General features: G+C 46.4%; 1 protein-coding gene across 1 annotated transcript; it reads left to right on the top strand.

Moving 5' to 3' along the window:
• The first annotated feature begins 799 nt into the window (after positions 1 to 799).
• On the top strand, positions 800 to 2,371 carry LOC149367376 (uncharacterized). The gene is made up of 2 exons (XM_089572123.1): positions 800 to 1,380; positions 2,269 to 2,371. The coding sequence occupies exons 1-2, from the start codon at positions 800 to 802 to the stop codon at positions 2,369 to 2,371; spliced, it is 684 nt and encodes a 227-aa protein (XP_089428249.1).
• Positions 2,372 to 16,021: the final 13,650 nt, after the last annotated feature.

The following is a 16,021-nucleotide window of genomic DNA, read 5'->3' as shown; positions in this document are numbered from 1 at the left end:
TAACTACATAACAGCCAAAGCCAATCGCATGCTTGAGTATCTGAAACATAACTTTTCACTAGCTCCGTCATCACTTCAAAAACAGCTATATACTACCTATGTCCGACCCAATCTCGAGTCACTGTATTCGAGTCGAGTCGAGTCACGAATGTATCACTGAATAAAACCTTGGAGAGCGTACAAAATCGCTCTGCTCGTTTTGTTCTCAATTAGTACCACCGCACAGCAAGCGTGACTAACATGAAACTAAGTCTAAATTTGCCCCCTCTCACTGTCCGTCGTAAGATTTCTCTTATTTGCCTCTTTCATAAAATTTATGATCATAACCTTCAACTGCGAACGCGCCTGATCAGAGATGCTGCTCATGTTTCTGCCCGTGTCGATCACTGCTACAAATTCGCCAAACCTCGCCACAACACCATGACATATGTACATTCATTCGAAGCCTCATACGCCAAGAGCTATCCTGGCGCTAGATCTTCAGGGGGCCTTCGATAACGTTGCACACGAAACTATCCTCCGTACCCTGCGCCAAACGGGGTGCGGAAAGCGCACCTTCAAGTATGTGCAGGATTTCTTAAGCAACAGAACGGAAACAATCAAAATTGGAGAAGAGAAGTCGAAACCAATAGCCCTGGGAGACAGAGGCACCCCGCAAGGGTCAGTTCTTTCGCCGCTTCTCTTCAACCTGGCTCTCCTCCCTCTCCTGACTTTGCTTCAAGACATAGAGGGCACAAATCGCGCTCTTTACGCAGACGATATCACCGTGTGGACGTCGACGGCAGGGTTGGAAAGTTGGATGGAGGAGACCCTTCAGAGAGTGGCAAAGACCGTGCACGAGTTCGCTCAATCGTGCGGCCTCAGTTGCTCGCCCCAGAAGTCGGAGTTACTCGTCATCAAACCAAGAAGAAAGAAAGGAGACCAAGAAAACGTCCGCATCACCATCGACGGCGCGAACATAACGCCAACCACGCAAGCACGTATTCTGGGTGTCATCTTCCAGAACAACGGCAAGGCGGGGGCGTCGCTCGCCAAGATCAAGGTTTCAACGGAACAAATTTCGCACATGATCAGAAGAGTAACGAACAGAAAAAGAGGATTCAAGGAGGACGATGCACTGACGCTCGTCCAGGCCTTCGTGACGTCGCGCATCGTTTACGCGGCGCCGTACCTGAAGTTACTCAAGAAAGACAGGGACCAGTTGAACATCATTATACGCAAGGCAACCAAGATGGCGCTGGGCATACCGACGTATTCTTCGACCGACAAGCTTCCCGGCATGGCCAAGCACAACGACGTTGAAGAGTTAATAGAAGCTCATCTGTCTAATCAAAGAGTCCGGCTCAGTCAAACTTCGGCGGGACGCCGCGTTCTGGCCAAGTTAGGCTGGCAAGAGGCAGACCGGAAGGAAACGGGACCGTTACCCAGGTTGTGGGCGCATAAAATTGTGAGTAAACCGCTGCCTCGAAACATGAGGCCGGGTCGTAACGACGGCCGCAGAGCGGCTCGTATAGCGGCCTTGACGGATACATTAGATAAAATAGAAGAAGAGGAACAGGGTGTCACTCTTTTCACAGACGCTTTGTTACCCATGTTTTCATCGAAAGCCACGCTGGCAGATATGACGCGGGATATGCTCGTAACCTGCGCCTCTATTGAGACGTCTTTTCCAGAGGTGGCAGAAGAGGCCGCGATAGCGCTTGCACTCGCGCAGCCCAAAGTGGGAAGAATTGTCACCGACTCGCAAAAGGCGTATAACAGTTACAGAAAGGGGAGGGTGTCTCTTGAGGCACTAGGAATTCTCAAAAGTAAACGCGACTTTTCTGAAAGGAAAGTTGAGTTGATATGGACACCGGCTCACTCTTGGCTGGAGGGCAACGAGCTTGCCCACCAGTTCGCCCGAGAGATGGAACACCGGGCAGAGGAAGGTGAGCCACAGTCCATTATTAGTTATAAGAAAATTACGAACTATTACAAGACAGAGAGGGAACGTTACCCCGATCCTCACAAATCGCTTACCAGAGAACAGCAAGCCATCTACAGGCAGATACAGGCAGGATCCTTCCCGCAATCTTACCTTCAACACAAGATGTACCCGGAAAGGTACCAGAAGGAATGTGATTTCTGCAAGACTGAGTTAGGCACGCTCCAACATGTCATTGGAGTATGCAACTTCATCAAGGAAATCCCCCCACCTCTTACCTGCCCCACTACCTCACCCCATCCCTCATCCTCCCTTACCGAGCGATGGGAGACCTTGCTAACCAGCCCCGCCGTGGAAGACCAGCTCGTCCTGATCTCCAGGGGCCAGGCGGCCAGGGACGCATATGGGTCCCATGAAGAGGGAACCACACCCATCGACGGCGTCTAAGCAGACGTCGTATTTAGCTCGGGTAAATAAAGTTGTTTCTCTCTCTCTCTCTACCAAAAGCATCCCGTGACTGGAACCATCTACCTGCTGACCTGGTCGCTATGACCGACTACCACCGCTTTCGTACTTCCCTTACTAACATATTTTGAAGTCCTTTTTTATTCTTCTTAAAACTTGCACTTGGCGCTTACCATGCTCTGTATGACTGTTCCTGCATTTTTTTTAATACGTTGGTGCTGTACTCTGCGGCATTCCGTTCAACCAAACTATTGCGTACTGTAACCTACCCGTGTGCTTTGAATACCTGCCGTTTTTGTTCTTTTTCGTCGTTGTTGTTGTTGTTGTTGCCTTTGTTTGTTTGTTTGTTTGTTTGTTTGTTTGTTTGTTTGTTTGTTTGTTTGTTTGTTTGTTTGTTTGTTTGTTGATACTGCTAACCCTATTGAAGAGTCATTATAGGAGTGGTGGGAAAAAAGAACGTAAAAATACCAACAAATCTGTCATCAAGCGCATTGTACACGTAACAAGTCATTAAAGAGGACGAGAGAAGTGTACACAGTGCCCTATTACATTGTAGAAGAGAGCAACAAAAAACATAATCACGCACACTCTAGGAGCATTTACAAAGTAAAACACTATATAAAGACACGAAACACAATACACGGACCAAACCCAGTCATGTTAGCACACCGCGCTCCCGGAATAAATAAGAGTCTAAATTAACCAAAAATGCACAGAGCGATGAAGATTGAACTACGGAATCGGGAAGCATGTTCCATTCTTTTATTCCTGTGGGGAAGAAACTATATTTAAATGCATCGTTTTATTTTCTCTTTTCTTATAATTTGTTTCCATTCCTTAAGAAAATTGCATAGTGTCCTTTGCATTTCTGCCCCTCCCCTCTGCAATGCTTTTGCTAGCCCTGAGGGTAAAATAAATAAATAGCAGGGGAGAGTTATTAGTAGAGTTCGCAGATAGAAATAATTTACAGATCGTGATTACCCTCTTCCGCTAACAAGAAAACAGCAAGCGGTCGTGGAAGGGCCACAGTGGTGAGACAAAAAATAAAATAGACTTCATTGTATGCGCTCACCCTGGCATCGCGGAGGTTGTCGAGTTCCTCAGAAAGGTCCGTTGTAGCCACCACAGAATGCTAAGGTCTCGTACTAGCTTAGATATGAAGAGGAAAAGGAGGAAGATAGTGAAGCGGAAGCCCATTAACGAGTTAGCGGTCAGAGGGACAGTAGAGGAATTCAGGATTTTGCTGTAGAACAAGTATTCCGCTTTAACCCAAGAAATGAACTGTAAGCTCCTAGGTATCGTTGCGGAGTGCGCCGAAGGAGGCGGTAGGACGGTTCCGCAGGAGAGCGGCAAGCTACCTCAGGAGACGAAAGATCTAATTAAGAAACCCCAAAGCATGAGGTCATCTAACTCTGCAGACAACATAGAACTAGCATAGCTATGAAAGTTAATAACTGAGTGCAAGGTTGCCGAGATAAGGAAGTTTAATATGGAGAGAACCGAGCATGCTCTAAAGAACGAAGGTAGCCTAAAAGGGCTAAAAGGAAATTAGGAATAGGTAAAAACCAGATGCATGCATTCAGAGAGGAAGCGGGCATTGTCGTTACCAATATGAAAGTACCTGAACAATTCAGCACTAATCTATAGAGTAGCCAATGCAATGAGCACGTTAACGAGAGAGACAGTAGCACACAGCAATGGGGCATACCGCCAGTAAAGAAAAAGGAAGTAAACTCTTAAGAGGAATGGAAAGGGGGGCAGCAGATGATGAGCATCAGGTAACAGCAGATTTCTTGAGTTACGGACGGGAGATTGTGCTAGAAAACCTAGCCACTCTGTCTACTCAATGCGTTGTGACCTCGTGCGCACCAGGAGCTTGGAAGAACGCGAACATTATCTTAATTCATAATAAAGGAGATGTCAAGGACCTAAAAATTACGGACTGTTAAGTTTACGGACCGTCGCCTACCTAGTATTTACTAAGGCAATCGCTAATAGTGTAAGGACTACTTAAGACCAATCAACAAAGCGATCAGGCAGGCTTTCGAAAAATATACTTGACAACAGGCCACATTCACACTATCATTCAGGTGATAGAGAAATGCGCAGAGCCTTCACTGATTACGACGAATCATTTGACTCAGTGAAAACCTCAGCTGTCATGCAGGCATTGCGGAATCATGGTGTCAATATGTGTTATGTGAAAATATTTGAAGATATCTATAACGACTGCACAGTTATCATAGTCCTACATAAAGTCAACAATAAAATTCTAATAAAAAAGGGTGTCGGGCAGGGAGGCACGATCTCCCAAATGCTATTCACCGCCTGTTTGCATGAGCTATATCGAGGCCTGAAATGGGAGCAGTTGTGGATAAGAGTTAACGAAGAATACTTAAGTAATCTGCAATTCGCTGATGACGTTGCCTTGCTAAGCCACTCACTACATGAACTGCAGAGCATGATCAGAGAGTAAGACAGGCGGAGCAGAGCGGTGGGTCTCAAAATTTACATGCAAAACAGCAAACCATTGATCTGAGGGCAGTGACTATTATCGAAAGCAGTGCCTACATCTGCTGCTCCTGTTTCTTGAAAACCGTCCTTGCGGTAGTCCTGCAGGACATATATCTTTTGGATATGTCTTGATGTACATCCGGAGCCCAGCTTATCGGCCAGCTTGGCGACTTGAATTGAAGCTGCAGTTAAGTGAACAATTAAAGGACACACGCAACATTAGGAACAATAACGTCTTTGGAATTTGGCTGAAAACATGAAATGTCAACATTTATTTCGACATAACGCTGAAAAACGGAAATGGCAAGACAGGTGTGCGTTAAGCGGATACCGGGCGCTCTAAGAAATTGTCAAAGCTGATGCCGAGTAAGTAAAAACTACAGAAAAAACATGGCAGCTAGAAAAGATTTTCTCTGATTGGCGGTCGAGTTGTTACGCTAATTGCTGTTTATTTCTCATCGTAATTTGCATCAACTTGATGGACCACAAATATGAATGGCGATCAACACCTTGGCACCTTTCTCTGCCGTGTGTTCTCAGAGTGACCGCGCCTTTCGGCGTAATCTGTTAGTATTCAATGATAGGAAAGCATGTAGTGTAATGCATGTTGCTATGATGGAATTCTGGCAAGCCTTTCTATCTTCCGCCGATCTAAGCACCTGATTTAACGAGAGCGAGAGTGGGGGACTGTGATGAGGGCAAAAAAATATAGTTCTCTAAAAATTCAATTAAAACGTTACATTAACCTCGCCTCTGTGCGAAAACAACAAATCGTCATGCATGTGTGTTTCTTGAAGGGCAAACATAATGGCACCTCTGAAGCACAGTCCTGCGCACTCTTGAAAAGTGCGCGTTAGCGCTTTTAGGAACGCGATCTTTATTGGCCTCGAGCTCCTGGTTTTTAGGCAGCTCCTCTGGGCAAAAAATGACGCCTTTACTATCTGACTCTTTGTCTGCCGAGAAGGCTGTTTTCAACGAGCATTTTTACTCGTCAATGTTATAATTCTTTTCATACACTGAAGCGCTTATTTCGCGCATCAGATTCCTCAGGCCCATTACCTACGCAATGGGTCTGAGGTGTCTGGCGTCAAAGCAGTCGTTTAATATACGGCAGCTGCCATATATTAAACGATATTTGGTACATATTGTAGCACATTCTACTTCTATGCAGGCTTAAAGAATTAATGTCCATTTCTGCTATAAGTATCTAGCAAAGATAGGCTTAAAACTCAACTTTATGTGTATTATTTTCGTCGCAAATATCCATGCGAGGCAATCAGACCACTGTAGTGTGAGGCATTGGGTTATTCTCCTGCACATGACAATTTTCAGCGAGAACAGGTACGCCTGCGCAGAATACGTCTTATTCGTACGTCTTATACGCCTGCACAGACTACGTCTTGAGCCCCCTCCGAAAAGTTTTTGAACAGTCACACGCCCCTGACCAAAACAACCACCGACGCGGGAGTCATTCTGGTTTTTGTCACCTACAATGCCTTTTTCAGAGTAGAAAACACATTTCGGCGCGAACATTGCTAACATGGGTTGGATTTCGAGGGAACGGCTATGCACCTGGAGTCACGTAACCCAAACATCAGGTAGCATCATGATCAAAGTTACCATGCGAATACGAAAATTTTGAGGACATCAATAACCGATCTTGACTGACGTTGCTTATTAAAAGCCCTGCCCACGCGGCGTTTCCCAACTTACACACTCGGATATTGGTTAATTCAACTTGCGGCATCATTCGTGGCTTTCGTTTGTCCTTCTCTTTCCTTTTTAGCTAACTGCTTTTACTTTTTTCTTGGGGGAGAAAAGGAAATACCGTTGTGTAATTATGGGTGCAGAATAATTGTCGCCGTGCAGGCAGTTAAAAAATACGTACTTTCGTGTTGATTTCTGCATTGCTCCTCTATTAATCTAACCATATGGTGCTGTCGCGACCACAGCATGGCCCAAGTGCATATCGCGACTTAAGCTATCATAGTTTTGTTTTTGCCTGGATCGTCTGTCTTTCCGTGTGTAAAGTATACTATCTGTGATTGCGCAAGATGTTTATTTGCCTTGTTTCACGCTTTATATACAGTGACTTTTGCTTAGATATTAGATTTAAAGGACACGTACGTTTCTTTAATTATCTTGTTTTGAGGTTTTGTGTATACATACAGTCACTTTGCTTCCATTGGCACTTTTTTGTCCTTTAACAAGTTTTATCTGCGCATTTCTAATACTACATGTTATCTTCGCACTTATAATGTATATTTTGCAGAGCATGCGCTCTCTGTTGCGACTAAAATTTCGGTGAAAGTACTCGCAACACATGACCGGTGGCAGCTGCTGCTGCGCTGTACACTGGAACGAAGGACAGCGTCATTGAGATTTTTTCCTGGCCGTTGCATATGTGCAAAAATGTAGAGGTTCTTCAAGGACAAAGATTCATTAAAATATTTGTCCCCTGTACTTGCTGATGCCAGGGCCTTTACATTTTTTTATATCAGCTGCATGCGCTGCTTGTCTGGTTTCGGAATGATATAGTTGTAGACTTTGTGTGACATTTTCTTTCCTTATTAAATACGGAAAAGCACGGAATCATTGGTGTCAGTCATGTCTGTCACGGTTTTTAAGAAATACGAATGCATTCTTTTATTTTAAAAATACATATTTCAATTGCGTAGGCAGTGCGTAGCGTTATCTAATAAAAATGGCGCTATCAATATGGCAATGCAGTTATTATTTTTGCGTTTGATCCCTCCCCAAATTCCATGATGAGAACGCGCTCCAACATGAGCCCCCCCCCCCTCCCCCCCCCCCCTCCAACCCCCCGAACAAAATTTCTGGCTACGCCACTGGTTGCGGAGTCAATGCTACTCAACCTCTTCATTGGAGTGCAATCAGAATTCGGGAAAACCAACTGACGATGACGAAACATGAGGATGGTTTTCGCCTTGCAGTGGATTACGCAAAAACTCTATAGGCGCTGCGCCAACGCAGGATTTCATGGCGCGTTGTAGACCATTGCGGCAGGGTAGTATCTTTCTTCCAGCCGCTCAAAGCATTTTCGATGATTAGAGTAGAAAAAACAAAGTCGCAGGGGCACTAGGTTTGGGTGCGCGCGATTATTGCAATCACAGCGCGCATAGCGAAAGATACAGCTGTTACCTCTAAGCGCCCTAGCCGGGAAGGCCCTGATGTTCCCCACGCATCACCTCTGTGTTCTTTCCCTTCCCAGGTTCCGTTACTCAATAAACCAGTGGACACGAGGGGACTACGTGGAAGTCGGCGACTTCGAATATAATCCCCCAGCGGTGGCAACCAAAGTCAACGGCCACTTTCGCGGCAAAGGTCTGCCACTCCCCGCAGTAGGCGATTACTTCTGGATCGAATTCAGATTCACTGGAAGTGAAATGTTTCAGGCAAGTCATGAACTACCTGGATCCTTTTTGTGCTCTATAAGTCAAAGTCATTGTGCAGGGGCTACGGAAAGGAACGCGAACAGGGCGGAGCCCAGGCGCTCCACTGTTCCCATTTCTTTTCACCGCGCTTTTAATTGGGTGGTAGCAAAAAGACGCTAGAGTCGCCCGCGCTGCATCGTATGGCGACTCTTGCGTCTCTTTTACACCACCCAGGTAAAAGCGCCACCAAAAGAAGATCGAGCAACAGAGCGCGTAGGCGCCGCGTTCGTGGGCATGTGTCATGTCTCGGTTGGGCAAGTGTCATGGAAGCATGTGGATCGCGGATAAGCCAGTGTCGTGCGGATAAGCCAGTAAGCTAGGTTGTTGCCAATGGCGGCCGCGTGTAGTGTGACAAGTACGCGCTCATCTCTTCGCCGCAGTTGCCCCAAAACTTTCCCACTGATGTAAGGAGCTTCACTGCTCAATAACTCTTTCATTAAATTAGTCTCATGGTTGTTCCCCAAGCAATCCATACACTTAACGCACAAGTACAGTTACTATGAACTGGACCTCGATTCATTAGTTTCTGCTGATATCAAATCTATCGTTGCTATAACAAACTTCTTGTTTCTTGTGGACTATCATAATAAATAAAATATTTTTAAAAAGTACAAGTTAGCAGTGCTCCATAGCGTTATAGCAGATTTTCTGATCAGTCTAACAATTCTGCATCCCCAGCCAACGACTGGAAAAGGAGAGAGATAGTTGCTATCTATAAACCTAGCAAAATTCATACTTATTCAATTACTGATCGATTTCACTTGCGTCAGCAACTAGGAAACTATTGGATCATGTCATATTTACTCGCCTGGTAGGATTCTAGAAAATATCAAGTTTTCTTCTACATTTCAACACGGATTTACCGAACAATTCTTTTTTAACACAGTTTTTTTTTATTCAAACACAGCGTCCCCGTGCTGATTGATTACGTTTCCATGTAGAATGCCTCTTTCTGGACTTCCTCTAAATCATCTGGCAATATAAGCCGTTCTATTATTATTGGATAAAATGGGTTGTTTAAACGTTCAGCTAACTGTATCTGACTGGCTTCACGCTGTATTTTCTACCTGTGTTGAATATGTCTATGCTAAAGGCACTAATTCCCCCTAGCGTCCGTCAACTCAGGAGTACCACACGGGTCAATTGTCGGTCCTGTCTCTTTCCAAACGTAGATAAACAGCAGACCTAATGTAGCTTCATCCCATACATCTTTTGCGCTGATGACTTTGTGATATACCAGAAAAGAACCAGCGGTACTAACCTCACCGAATATCTCTCCACACCGACATGCATAACGTGGGGAACTGGCCGAGCAGAAGATAATGATGCACCGATTAAAAAAGTTAGGCGCGGATGAACTACTCAGGAACCTGGTTAGAGAGCGAAAGCTATAGCGTATCGGGCAACCATACGCGGCTTGGCGTCTGTAGCGTTGAGTGCGTCCCGGACACTGGACAGGCAGCGCGCCCAGACTGCCAACCTGACAGGTGGAAGTTAACGGTTGATCGCGAGCTGCTAACCCAAAGAACGCTACGGGCTACTGCTTCAGTGCCGCGTGTCAGAAACGGCGTTATCTGCGCTAACGCATGCAGGTCCCATCCCTCTCTCTTTCATCATCCCACGTAAATCGGAGCTCTAATCAGGCGTCCACTGACCCAGGGAGGCAGTTATGTGCCTAAAACGTTGTCAACGCAAAGGCTAATGAACACAATGAACGCCGACGCCCTATGGCTTCCATGCCGCCGTTTCTCCTACACCGTTGTCAATGCCAGCGCACATCTGTCAATACCACCACGTTGCTTAAAGCGCGACTAAGGTGTCCACTGTCCAAATGGGCCAGTTATCCGCCTTTGCTTGCGAAGCTGCCGCTTTTAACCTTTTTCGTAGTTTAAAGCTTGACTAAGGTGTCCACTGTCCAAGGGGGCTAGTCGACGAAGCCTGGCTTCTTTCAGTCTCTACCACTCACTTTCCATATCTGCCGACGAATACGACCGAGCCGCCCCTTCTATATATAGAATGCAAGGCCGGTGGTGGTGGTGAAAAGCATTTATTAATTATTTTACAGAGACGTGCTCGGGGAGAGGCCCCTAGTGGGTCTCATCCCTTACAATACTAGGTGGAGTCCCTCATTCTAGGTTCCCGTTGGTCATGACCGCTACACAGGTCCGTCGAACCAGGGTCTGTTGGGCCAAGAATTCCTGGCAGCTGAGCAGGGCCGCCTCCCAGTCCTCTAGGGTAGGAAAAGGGGTGATGGAGGGGGGGGGGGGGAGCAAGGGATTTTCCTGCATGCCCAAACCAAGTGGAAGGTGTCGGCTACCTCCCCACAGAATAAGCAGCGGCCATAAAAAGAAATATTAAAGTGCTTGAGAACCGCCGGGCACAGCAGGGTGTTCGTAAAGAGCCTAATGAGAATTCGTTCGCCAGCTTTACCCAGTCCTCTCATAGGAACTGGGTATCGCCGGTGTTCGGCACGATAGTGCTCAGTAACGTCTTTAAAGGAAATAAGAGGGCTGTGATTTGGGTTAAGGTCCTCCCAATGGACACCTGGTGCCAGATCAGTGAATGCGCGGGCTGCCTCATGGGCGGCTTCGTTACCTGGCATGCCTTGGTGGCCGGGGGGGACCCATATGATTGAGCGATGAGTTGGATCGCCGTCGCGAGTACTGTGGTGTAAAATTTGGTGAGCGAATGGAGTGATCCAACCGAACTCAAAGTTACGACAGGCTCCGCGAGAGTCTGTGAGGATGAATTTAGAGTCGGGATGGGAGGCTGCGAGGGCGGTAGCCACCTCCTCCACATTCGTTGAGTTGGGCGCTCTGAACGAGAGGCCGTCCACCTGTTTTCCCTCGTGTGTGACTGCAGCCGTGTACGATTCCCCCCTGGAGCGGTAGGGGCATGCAACGTCGACGTAGAAGACGTGTTTCTTTGAGCCATAATGGCGATGCAGGGCAGCCGCCCGCGCCTGGCGCCGGCCATTATGGCCCTCCTTGTTCTTCTTAGTCGGAAGGGGTTGAACGTAGAGGACGCTTCTCCACAGTTCGGGCTCTCGAACCCGTTCCATTGTGTGATCATGTTTGATATGTAACCGGTTCAAGAGAATCGTCTTTTCTTGGGCTAGTTGGTCTTTCATGCTGTAGGTGTTAGCAGCGCACACGAAACAAAGACGGACAGAAGAGGGAACGAAACACAGTGCTGACTTTGAACTGAGCTTTATTGGAAAAATAAGCGACTTTTATACAAAGAATTTTTAACATGTGACTCAGAAGATGTCAAAACGTCCTACTACACGTGAAATCCAAAATCACTGATACTCTAGATAAACCATGATAAAGAACGCGATTGAAAACACTGAGGAATCCCGAGAAGACATGGAAGGTCAATGAGATGAAACGGGTTATATTTGTGCAACGCTCACCTTTTTTCCTAAGACACGGGCCGCTTAAGACCATCTAAAGGGTGTCATGATCAACAACGGCGAACAAACACCAATGGAAAACCCTGTCAAAAAATGTTTGATACCAAACTGCAAAAGCAGGGTGAAGCTGTATATGGGCTCCCGTCGTCAGAAAGTAAATAAAATGACAACAGACAGGACTGAAACGGCATAAAAACACATCAACTAAAACAGCATAAAACCCATTGTGCACCCGTTAAAGAGTGCAAGAATCTAAGCTCTTTATCCAGGAGCACTATGAACGCAGCGCTGACGCACATGTCGCCTTTCTGTTCGATGGCTTTTGCCTCGATAATCTCCCCATTATCTCCCAATAAAGCGCTATATTCTAATTATCTCTATAATCTCCCAATAAAGCTCAGTTGAAAGTCAGCGCTGTGTTTCGTTCCCTTTTCTGTTCGTCCTTGTTTCGTGTGCGCTGTTAACACCTACGATCCAAGAGGCGGCGACCGGACACGGTCTGGGCGACGCGCGTGTATTGGTTAACGAGATGCGCCTCGCCAAGTTCTCGATAGGTGTTCACCACCTCAAACGCGAGGAGTCGCGCGTTGGAAGTGGATATCGGGAGGTCGAGGGCTCTCTTGAAAATTTTGCGGAGTACAATCTCCAAGTGATCTTCGTCATGTTTCCGTAAGCGGAGGTAAGGAGCCGAGTACAGTACTCGACTAGTTACGAAGGCATGCGCGAGCCGCATCGCATCCTTACTTCGCAACCCTCTTCGCTTGTTGGAAACGCAGCGAACCATTCGGCCCACCTGGTCGCCGACTTTGGGGAGTTTGGCAAGAGTTGTGTCTGCCTTACGGTGTTGATTAATGAAGAGACCGAGTATTCGTAGCTCCTTCGCTTCACGGATGGGGCCGCTTGCGAGAGAAAGCTGAAGGGAGATTTTGCGTTTCGGACGGCGCCTTCTCAGTTGTTGCAATGCGATTTCACGGGCTCCTCCTCGTCGTGCCAGATGGCACGGCGAGCCGCGCTTCCAGCTGCGGCGGTTGCTAGGCAACGGCTCAGCTCGCGGTGTGGCCACCGGCCACAGCGAAACGGTGAGGATACGGGTAATATAGCTCTCGCTGCAAAAATTTTAATCGATGCGCATTTCCCGTTTTAGTACAGTGTGTCCTACATAGCCACTCAACAAACTTCCTGTAAAATTGATAACATCATATCTCTACGTTGCCTTTCAGATAACTGACCCAGTTTTCTTGAATTCAAAGTCAGAATTCCCAGCATACAAAACCAGCGGAACTGTGGGACATCTGAAACGTTATTTTTTTCTTGGGCCTTTGTCAGATAAGATACCACTGTATGCAGCTTTTGCAATGAGACTTTCAATCTCGGATAAAACGGCAGGTCGTGCTTTAGAAGAAGTGATTTGCTAGAAATGGCTCTACTCAATGCTATTTAACCAGCCAAGGTACTCGGTCCACACGGGGCACGACACTGGTCAACGCGCTATGTTCACCGCACTCCTCATGTTTCAGGTCAATTACCTAAACCATTGTAAAGCATTCCAAAGTAGCAAACCTTTTTTGTTAGAGGTGTCGTGCCTCTACGGCTTTGAGTGGCGTAGTGCTTTGCGCGTACTATTTGATGTGCTGGCATTCAACTACTTGTCGCAACTGCTGCTGTTGATATCAGGCGACGTTGAACTCAACCCTGGCAGCGTTGAAACGCGCGTGCAGCGGATAGAAGAAAGTTTTGAAGCACTGCGTGCTGAAATAGATCAGCTCACCGTCAATCAAGCTTCACAGGAAAAACAAATACAGTCCTTAAGTAATCGTGTAGACAAATTAGAGTCATCAGAGCCAAAACCTAAAACTGATACACTCTCCAACGAAACAGACAACATCCAACGCGAAATAGCAGTCTTAAAAGCTGCCAGCATTGATACAAAAAACCGAATGCGCCGTAACACGTTGCTTTTTTTAGGCCTCGGTGACAAAAGCTCGCAATCATAGTTGGAATCGGAAAAAAAATTGTGGCACTTTGTGTCGATCACCTCGGCCTTCATCTTGACCAAAACAGCACTGAACGTGCCCACCGCATTGGAAATCACAGCAACAACAAAAAGCACCCCATAATTGTAAATTTTACGCAGTGTAAAACCAAAGAGAGCATTCAGTCCTGTGGGCGGAAACTTAAAGGGGCCAACTACGCAATAGGAGAAGATTTTGAATTTCCAACCCGGCGGGCAAGTTTCAAACTGCTTCAGTTCATTCGCCCACGTAAATATGCCTTTAAACTTGCTTTTGACAAGCTTTATGTAGGCAATAAATGCTATATTTACGACCCGACCACTGAAAGCTTATAGTAGGCGCTCGTCCCTGTCTACTTCTATGTCCGTGTCTTCTATTGCGCACCTGTGTCCTCCTGAAAAGTTATGAACCAACACGCCCAAATACAAGTTCTTCTGAAAACACGAACTGGGCTACCAGCACGCGAAGAAGCGCAGGACCTTCGTCCGCAAGCATTTCTGGAAGCAAACATGACGCTCCACGAAGCAGGTACTATCTTCTATCACCATCCAGCGCCCTCCGCCATGCCTTAATCTAAATGTCGCGTTCACGAACATCCGAAGCGTAATCCCAAAATGTGATCATCTTGAAAGTTTCATTACTGATGTCGATGCCGATGCTGCGCTATTAACTGAAACTTGCCTGAACGTAGATATCAAAGATTCCGAAATTTTTTCCTCTAATCTTACCTACACTATATACCGGCATGACAGGAAAAACAAAACAGGTGGGGGCGTCCTCATAGCTATCAAGAACACCCTATCATCACGGCTCTTGCAGCGACAACAACAACACAAAAGCGCGATTCAGGCGGTCCACTGACCCAGGGAGCCAGTTATGCGCGTACCTTTCCTTAAAATGATCGGAGTCTAAAACGCCGCTAAATGGGCGCCACAGAGCTGCGCACTAAAATACTACAATGAAAAATGCGACCGCAGTCGCCAAAGACAATAGAAACCGTACACGCGGGAAGCCCGCCAAGCACCCAGCGGTTCGGGGAAGCGGTGGTGGGTTGACCAGAAGGCTTTCGCCATGCACACTTTAGAATTTCTGAAATGTCTTCGGTAATTTTTGCTCTTTAAACCAATATCAGAAATAACTTTTCAAACTCGCCATATAAGACGCGGGTTCGATCCCGGCCGCGGCGGCTGGAATTTCTTTGGAGGAGAAATTCTAGAGGCCCGTGTACTGTGCGATGTCAGTGCACGTTAAAGAACCCCAGGTGGTCGAAATTTCCGGAGCCCTTCACTACGGCGTCTCTCATAGCCTCAGTCGCTTTGGGACGTTAAACCCCATAAACTAACTAACTAACTCGCCATATATTTATTTGGCGATTTTACCTTCCCGAACATTAGCTGGCCCCTACTCAGTGCTTAATAGATCACCTTCCACCGACACAAAACATTTCCTCGACCGTGCACACTTGACTTTAACCTACGACAAGTCATTACAAGCCCAACAAGGGAAACAACATGCTCGACCTACTCCTTACGACTTCCCCCGAGGACGTAAAAGGTATAACCACGTTACCAGGCATTAGCGACCATAACTAACTTCACATCCACCTCTCATTACCCATTAAAAAACGATCCCCAACGCAAAAGGTAATAACCGACTACAAAAGGGCTAATGTTGACGCCATCAACCATGAACTATCAGAATTGTACAGCTCTTTCCAAAATTTTTATCGTTCTCGCTCGGTGAATGCCAACTGGGAACTTTTTATGACCACTATGTTAACCCTGAAAAACATGCACATTCCGTCCTTCATTGTAAAATCCGATTCTAATAACAAATGGTTCAACAGACAACTTAAAAGACTTCGTAATACGAAAAAAACCACTGTATCGAACAGCTAACTTGCATAACCGTCACGTAGCATGGGAACAGTACCATCAGTCCGCAAAAGAATATAACGAAAAATTGACCTCCACCAAGCAGAACTTCTTTTCCTCCGAATTACATTCAATCCTCTTAACAAACCCCAATACATTCTGGCGCATTCTCTCCCCTAAGATACGATCCAATAAATTTGAACTTCTAGAAGTTAACCGTAAACCAATAGACAGTGATAAGAGCGCGACAATCCTAAATCAGTATTTCTGATAAGTGTTCTCCCCAGCTTGCAGTCCAGATCTTTTTCCAGTCATCTCAACAGTAGCCATGCCCCAAATTACAGTCAATCCGGCAGGCATAG

The sequence above is a fragment of the Amblyomma mixtum genome, chromosome 1 (genome assembly GCF_055824585.1).
Source record: "Amblyomma mixtum isolate Tamu chromosome 1, ASM5582458v1, whole genome shotgun sequence".
NCBI lineage: Eukaryota > Metazoa > Arthropoda > Arachnida > Ixodida > Ixodidae > Amblyomma > Amblyomma mixtum.
Note: the sequence above shows the minus strand (reverse complement) of the source record. Positions and strands in the feature narration are given on the sequence as shown.